Source organism: Phascolarctos cinereus, unplaced genomic scaffold (assembly GCF_003287225.1).
Source record: "Phascolarctos cinereus isolate Bilbo 61053 unplaced genomic scaffold, phaCin_HiC Scaffold_9;HRSCAF=440, whole genome shotgun sequence".
Classification (NCBI taxonomy): Eukaryota; Metazoa; Chordata; class Mammalia; order Diprotodontia; family Phascolarctidae; genus Phascolarctos; species Phascolarctos cinereus.
The window spans coordinates 246,858,407-246,867,283 of record NW_027556402.1 but is presented as its reverse complement, the minus strand read 5'-3'; the positions used below and the strand labels follow the sequence as shown (position 1 = coordinate 246,867,283).

Below are 8,877 nucleotides of genomic sequence, written 5' to 3'. Positions count from 1 at the left end.
CCCCAATAGTCTCAAAGGCTAAAAGACTGCTTATGTAGTCTTTCTTTTCAGGCTTTTCCTGGGGCAATAATCTCTGGGTTTTTTCAAGGTCAATAAGGGAGGGTGAGGGGGATTTACTGTGTACTCCACAATCTTGGCTCCCAGAAATCTAAATAGATGACTTTCAAGCATTCAGTCTGTGGGCTAACAACTCCAGGAGCCGACCTGCTTCTGCTGCCCCTGCTGCCACCACTACCAACACTATTGCAGCTGATTCAGTCACTCCCAAGGCCTGTTCTTGGTTTGCTGATGCCAGGGCTATATTACATGCGTTGCAGCCTTGTGCTGGACTGAGCTTCTCTCTCACTCAGTTCAGACAGACTCCTCCTTCTGAGCTGTCTCTGGCATCTGTGGGCTGAGAAGACTGGAACTCACCACTGCTTCTGGTGATTCAGGCTCCCAAAGCCTGCTCTGGTTTTGCTTAGGCCAGATCTGCCACTGTGCACTGGATGATCTCAGGCCGATGCAACAGACCTTTGCAGTTAACCTTCCCAGTTGCATTGGGCTGGAAATCTACCTCAATCTGTCTCTTTGTGGGTTCTGTCACTCTAGAATTTGTTTAGAGTCACTTTCTGGAGGAATTTTAAGAGATTTTGGGGAGAGCTCAGGTGAGTCCCTGCTTTCACTCTTCCATCTTTGCTCCACCATCCATCCTAATTAATTTTTAAATACCTGTTCTACAATATGAGATCAGGTGTGGGCATACTGGTCTATTGATTTTCTTGATACATATGGCTATTGTTTTCATTTCTATGTAGGTTTTGATTACCAAATCTATTCCATTTACTTCTCATCCTTCCTTCCATCCTTCCTTCCTTTCTTATAAATACAAAATAATTTAGATCATTATGATATTTTCATATAATTTGAGATCAGATAATACTAGATCCACTTCATTCTTACTTTCCCCATTTTGTTTCCCTAGAAATATTTGCACTGTTTCATTTATTTGGCACTTGATTCAGAATGCTAATGAGAATAAACTTTATCTATACCATTTAATTTCTAGCATCATAATTTGATATTTATCTCCTGGCATCAAAACCTAGAAGTATTATCAACTATTTTACCTGATATATTAGTTTTGGTAAAAGGTACTCAATCTTTTTGTTGCAGTTTAGTTCTAAACTAGTGAAAAGTCATTTATTTCCAAGTAATTAATCCCTAATTATTAGAACATTAGATTTACTGAAACATTCTTTTGGTGTTAATGTACTTCACCTTCTCTAAGAGCACAAGGAAGAAGAAATGAAGAGATAACAGTGTTACGTATTTTTTAAAAAATGTAAATGTTGAAAATCTCTGACATTTCAAAGCCAGAATTGTCAGGGAAATAACTGATTAACTTGTTGACATGGCCTCCATAGAATGGTTTTATCTTCTGATGATGATGACTTTATCTTACAAAGCTCTATCCCTATTGCTTATCATTGCATCTGCCCCCATTCTTATAGCCTCTTATGCAGATCACTGAGGTCTTCTTTGGAATCTCAATTTGAGGAAATTCCCATGCCAGGTATTCTCATCTCTAACCATCTCTACACCTGACTTGGGGGACTATGGCTTCAACTTACTATCATGAAGATACATTTTCTTCCCTGCCATCTCTGCTTTTCAGCTCCTTGTGTGTGTGTGTGTGTGTGTGTGTGTGTGTGTGTGTGTGTGTTCTCTTTCATCATTAGAATATAAACTCCTTAAGGGCAAAGACAATCATTTTAAAGAAATTATCCTATTGCTGAATATCATTCATTCTTCAGGTCTACCACATGCCTCTCCATTTTCCTTGGGTGACATTTTGCTCTACTAAATCTTTTGTATTATCGACAATGTTTATGGATTATATGTACATAATTGAAAATGTGAGAAATTATTTCTCTCTGGTATTTAATGACTATTGTTGTATAAGGACCAAGGTTTTTCCCTTTTTCTATTTTCTCATCCAAAAACCAAGCAGTGGGGGAAATCTCTCTTCAAAATTTAACGAGAAGGGTAGATTCTGTCTTTGGTCAGACAGTGATGTGGAAATTGATGTCTCTTTAACCAAGATTAGGGTGATCCAATTCATGTACCCCCAGCCTCTCACTATAATAGTTATTTTCTCACTAAATGTTAACCAATCAGAGTTGATTTCCACCCTTCAGGAACACCTACTCTTCAAAGGGCATATAAACTGTAAACCCACTGCCATGAGTGGTCTTTGGCTACATGATAATCATTTTCTTAATGCATATGCTGGCCTTAATAAAAAAAAAAATGATTAAATTACCGAGTAACTATGTCTCCCGGAGTTTTTTCATTGTCACAAAAAATGATTAATGCCACCTGTTGGACTAAAGGCATTTAGGTATAAAATGAGACAAGGCTGAAGGTTTCATTAGTTCATTTCATTATTAAATAGATAATTAATTTTGCAGGTTACATGAGAGATTACAATAGTAATATTAGTTCTGCAACATTGTTGTTGTTGAGATATTTCAGTTGTCTACAGTTCTTCATGATGTCATTTTATATTTCCTTGACAAAGAAACTAGAGTAAGTTTTCATTTCTTTTTCCAACTCATTTATTTTACAGGGACTTGTCTAAGGTCACACAGCTAGTAAGTGTCTGAGGCCAGAGTTGAACTTCAAAAGATGATTCTTCCTGACTTCAGGCCTAGAACTGTATCCATTGTGTGACCTAGCTGTCTTCTATTGTATAGAGTTCTTTTGAAAAATCACCTCAAAATAAAATTACTCAATGCAAACTCTAAGTTTAAGTCTAAATTATAATTGGAAAACTCAAATGGAAGTCTCATATTTTGTTACTTTTGTTTATTCTATCAACAAAATAACAAATTCTTTGGAAATAGATATTTGCCTCTGTATTTCCTGTCTATATCCTATTTTTTTCCTGCTTTTATAAGAATAGCTACCATATTTCTAGCACTAAGCTTGTGTGACTAGAGTAATTTAGAATAACCTAGTTTCCAGTTGGGCTAATGGGTCACATGCTAGCACTATGACTTTGGATCAGTTATCAGGCCTTTCAACATCACCAAGTAATTCTTTAAAACTTCAAAGTACTTGATTGTAGTAGTTTCCTCACTAGGAACAATTTACATCCATGAAATTTCTGGTCCAATGAGAAAAATGAAATATTTTTAAATTTTGACTACAAGTGAAGAATGAAGGATTATACATTGCATTATGTGTAGAGAAAGATTTACAACCATTCCTAGCCTAAAGGAGATTATAAAAATAAAGAGTCTGTCATCACTATAAAGTTTAAAAGATTTCCAATAAATTAAATGAATTAAGTTGGAATTAAAATATAAATATTAAGGAAATAAATTTCTCTAATAACTTGGAAAAGTGACTAACATATAAATCATGTATTGCACTTAAAAATAGCAAAAAAAAAAAGAAAAAAACTTTGCCCATTTATGTAATTTGATTCTCTCAAAAACTGTGTGATAGAGGTCTTATTTCCCCAGTTTTGTATGTAAGGAAAATGAAACTAAGAATGGTTTAATGACTTGTCTATGGTCACACAACTAAAGCAAGTCTGAGGCAGGATTTAAACACAGTTTTTGTTTGTTTGTTTGCTTGTTTGTGTGTTCATTTATACTCCAACTCGGAAAAAAAAATCAGCACACTATTCATTATACTACCTAGCAATCTTGAATTTAATATACAAAATTTTAGAGGGAATTTCTACAAACATACCAAAGTAGAACTATTCTTCAAAAGACAAAAAAAAAGGCTTCCCGTTCCTGCAAAAACAATAGCTATATTTAGTACAAGAAACACAAGCAAATAAGAACCACTTGAAAATCATTTAAAATCATTAATAATTAGAAAAAAATACAATTAAAAAAACCATTGCAATTCACCAGGCTCACAAATATAATTGCTGAAATGGCTGAGAGCAAATGAAAAGCTGTTGGTGGTAGATCTATGGATCAAATCATCCATTCTGGAAAAGAATTTGAAATTATTCAAGAAAAAATAACTGACATTCATATTCTCTACTAAGAAGATATCTCAAGGATGTTATTGGTAAGAATAAAACACCCACAAGTATAATAATAGTCACAATAGTATCATTTGAAAAAGAAAATTTAAAAATCTGAAAATGAGAGGTTTCCAATGATTGTTTAATGGTATACAAGTATTCTTACAGGAAAATTATAGCATATTGATCTACCATAAAAAATGGCAAATATAAAAATTTCACAGAAGCATGGGGAAATGTTTAAAGTGTTAGTGAGCAAATAAAACAGAGCCAAAATAATGCATAATAACTCTAGAATTACTAAGAAATTAAAAATCAAAAGGCAATTAAATTCTGACCATGGTGATTAGAGTATTGCCAAAGTTAAATAACTCATCTTTCTTTCTTTAAATAATAGATTATGTGACTCTGAGGAAAATATTTTATGATTTTTTTTCCTTTGTTTTTAGATGATTTGGGGGTAGAAGATTTTGGATAAAACTGAATTCCAATATATGTTTATGTTTAAAATACAGCCAATCCCCCAGGTTCTTCAAATAAAATCACATAGCATGGGATATTATGAATATTAGCAATGTTAGATTCAGTGCTAGTCATCTGATTTATGAATGAACAAAATAAAGTCCACAAAATGAAAACACATTGATTATGCAACTCTGTTGGGGAAATTGATAAGCTCTGTTTTCTATGTAAGCTTATATGACCTAAGTATTTTTTAAGTAATTATTTCACTTCATCATTTTACCTTAAGAATAAAGAAGTTTAGCTTTAAAGAACTAAATGTAAATGATATTTGCCCTTTTATGACATATGACTATACCAGATATTGCATTGCAATGGGGGTGATTATCTACTATAAATGAAAAAAAAAAGTTTTCAGATTCAGTTAGGCAAGAAGATCAAAAGTAGATTTCTATAGTAATAGAAACTGACAAACGGAGTTCTAACTAAAGAAATACTTATTAAAAATCTCTATTTCCTTCATGACTTTAGTTATTTCATTAATAATTTTCTTAGTGCAGCAATGACAACCTTGTTCCTTAGGCTATATATCACAGGATTAAACATTGGAGTTACCATGGTGTAGAAAAGAGAGAGCACTTTATTGGTTTCTTCTGTGGCACTAGCTCTTGGTTGCAAATATATAATGGCAGCAGACCCATAGAATAAACCCACAACTGTAAGGTGGGAAAAGCAAGTGGAAAATGCTTTGTATCTACTTGTGGCTGAGGGGAGCTTCAAGATTGGGGAAACGATTTTAATGTAGGACCATAGTATGATCAGAGAGGAAGCCACGACAAATAGCACAGCCACAACACAGATAGAAAGCTCATTCATAGAGGTGTCCCCACAGGCTAATTTTAGTAATGGGGGAATGTCACAGAAAACATGATTGAGTACGTTTGAACCACAGAATGGCAAAGAGAAAATCTGATATGTCTGGCCTATCTGAACTGGAATCCCCCCAATCCAAGAGAAAACCACCAGTTGGACACAAAATTTATGACTCATGATGAGAGGATAGTTCAGTGGCTTACAAATGGCCACGTAGCGATCATATGCCATCACAGCCAAAAGAAGGCATTCTGTGGTTCCTAGAATTAGGAAGAAGCAAAGTTGTACGGCACAAGCCATAAAAGAAATATTTTTGTTATCTGACCAAAAGTCTGTTAACAGTTTTGGGACTATGACTGAGGTGTAGCAGATTTCTAAAAAGGAAAAGTTCCCAAGAAAAAAATACATGGGCGTTTGGAGGGCTGGATCAGTCTTAGTTATTGCAATGATGAGACCATTTCCAATCAGGATATTCATGTACATGATTAAAAAAACTGCAAACAGAAGCCCTTGGAGTTTAGGAAAATTAGAAAATCCTACAAGTTTGAATTCCATTATGGTGGTATAATTTTCTCTTGCCATCTGTGTGTGCATTCTATTGGTACTTTATATTTGTGGAAATAGTTGAAGACAAAAGCGACCTTTCTGGTCTCTGTTTCCTCACCTATAAAAAGTGATTCAGATTAAATAATCTCTGTAGTCTGTTTGAGAGCTAACAATATATTCTAGGTTCTAACATCCCACCAATTAAACAAACAAGATTTAAAGACCCACTATTCAACTTACAAAATTGTAAAACAATAACAGTATCCACAGCCAATTACTTAAAAGACTTATTTGATTCTATATTTTAGCTCTATCCAAAGATCCCTCCAAGTCAGATATTCATAATATGATTATTTTGGGATCATTGTGGCTGTTGTTTTCCAGTCATTTTCAGTCATGTTGTACTCTTTGTGACCACATTTGTGGTCTTCTTGACAGAGAATCCTGGAATGGAATAATTAGGATATTTGGTTTCACATTTGAAACAAAGTATTAATTCAATGAAAACAGAAAGAATCTTCAATTTAAAACACACACACACACAAACACACAAACACACACAAACAAATTTATCACTTGGTAATGATAATAGTCATACAAGATCATAGGGTATGGGTTTACACCTAGAAATAAACTTATCTCAGAAAGATACATTTACCTATATAGAGAGTCTTCGGATTGTGAAGTGAGTCCAGATCCTCTGATTGCATGTACAGCTCTTTTTTGGCTATACTATTTAAATTCTTGCTTAACTAGATGTCCCTGGAGGTACACATTTTGCACAATACAAATAGTGGGAAGCAAAAAAACCCAAAACTTTTAAAAAGAAATTTATTAAGATCCCCTGTCAATTGCTGTCCATGGCAAGGAGCTTGGAAATTGTGTGGCTGTCAATTAAGGAACCCTGTTCCAGTCCAATAGCATATTCTTACCTTTTCAAATCACATAAAATAATTTTCAGCTGTTCCTTTATTCATTGTAAATACTTACATCAATATATTTGGATAAGTTGCGGGGCAGTAACTGATCAGCATTAGTAAAGCAGTTTCTCTCCCCTGGAATTCCTTATACATAAAACACTAGACCTAGAGCAAAATAATGATAATTAATAATAATAGTAATTATGGTGATAGTGATGATGATGATATGATGATGATGATGATGATGATGATGATGCCAACAAGTGATGTTTATATAATCCTTTGGGCTTTTCAAGGAAATTCAAACACATCATTTCATATGAATTCTACAAGATTCCTGTGACAAAGGTGCTATAACTATTATCATCCTGGGCTTAAAGATGTAAAAACAAACTTGGTGAAGTTAAGCTCCTTGTATAAGGTCACACAGCTAATAAATATTTCTTAAAGTCATGCTTGAGACAACTTAATAGTTTTAGGAACAGGAATCAAATGTGACCTTCAGCCAACTACAAGCACAACACCCATTCCACTCCCCACCAAATACTTTAAAAAGGCCTACCCTCCCTTTTTAACATTATCAAAGCAATTAGAGCTCTTTAAAAAGAGGATTCCTATGCTGTTTTCCTTCTCTGGGGATAGCTCTTCTCCCTTGACTGATTTTTTAATGAGAGGCTAGGGCAATTGACTTCAAGTTCAGTGTTTGAAAAATTTGGCAATGAGACCATATAGAATGATGGGAAGACAACTATGTTTCATAATCTAATGAAGGAAACAACAAGTAAATAAACATGTTCTTCATGAAGCAACCTGTCTTCCTTTGAGGCTAATCCTTTCCAAATATAGAATCTAATCCAGTTCCTAGTGGTCTTGGTCTACACCCCATACTTCCCCACTCCACCCAAGTCATTCTCTTTCATTTTCTCAATGGAATTGCTGCCTGACACTCTCCTTCTCTCTGTCAACTCTTCATTCCATTAGAGGATGCCAACGTATCTACTGTTGTTCATTCAAATGTTGTAACTTCTAAGATCCTCAGTCTAGTCAACTGTCACAACCTATATGTCAGCCATACACAGGGATTGTCATAGTCTTCACTTTATCGTCGCTCACAAGTGTTCTACTTACTTGAAAAAAGACTCCAAAACAACTTAATCCACTGAACCACCTAGCTGCCCCTGAGGAAAAAAAAAAATATTTGATAGTTGTCTGGGAATAGACAAGTATCTTTTTTACTTCCATTTTTTTTATTTCACTTAAATTAAACTTAGGTAATCTAAGGCAGCTAGGTGACCAAGAGGATAGAGTATCTGGCCTGGAGTCAGGAAGACTCCTCTTCCTGTGTTTAGATCTGGCCTCAGACTCTTACTGGCTATATAATCCTGGGCAAGTCACTATATCCTGTTGACCTCAGTTTATTCATCTACAAAATCAGCTGGAGAAAGAAATGGCAAACCAATGTCTTTGCCAGGAAAATTCCAAATGGGGTCACAAAAAGTTGTGCATGACTGGACAAAAACAAGAGCCTATTTATGTCATAGTGAATTTACTTTGATTATAGAAAAAACAAATTAAAAGAGAAATACTATGCCAAGGTTAATAAGAGCTGAGGAATTATAATGGAAAGAGTATTATTATTTTGTAGGAATCATGGTTTAGATATTAAACAGGAGACATACCAGCATGTAGAGAATGGGACAAGGAAGAAACCCTTAGCAACCAAACAAGAAAGGAAAAAGTAGCTAGCTAAGCCACTGAGGTAAAAAGGCCAGACTTTCAGCATGTTCCAATAATGAGAAGATATATTTCAGTGTGCTGAATTTTTGAGTCCAATACATATGTACCTCAGGAAAAAAGTATCTCAAGGCATCATTTGTGGCTTCTAATACACTGAGTCATTCCAAAATCCTTCGAATGTGTTTTCCTTTCTTTTCAGATTTTTATTAGGTGATTTTGCTTTGTGAAAATATCAAGACCTACACATGCTGTTCTCCATCTCTACTGGTGGCCACTTTCAATCCTTGAGCTATGCAAATGCAGATC

General features: G+C 34.7%; 1 protein-coding gene across 1 annotated transcript; it reads right to left on the bottom strand.

The window, feature by feature from the left end:
* Positions 1-5,026: 5,026 nt before the first annotated feature.
* Positions 5,027-5,953, bottom strand: LOC110199644 (olfactory receptor 10AG1-like). The gene has a single exon (XM_020974524.1). The coding sequence runs from the start codon at positions 5,948-5,950 to the stop codon at positions 5,027-5,029; it is 924 nt and encodes a 307-aa protein (XP_020830183.1). The 5' UTR covers positions 5,951-5,953.
* Positions 5,954-8,877: the final 2,924 nt, after the last annotated feature.

Bases quoted from the DNA above. Each gene is read 5' to 3' on its own strand.
- LOC110199644 (XM_020974524.1), bottom strand. From the start codon at position 5,950: ATGGCAAGAGAAAATTATACCACCATAATGGAATTCAAACTTGTAGGA.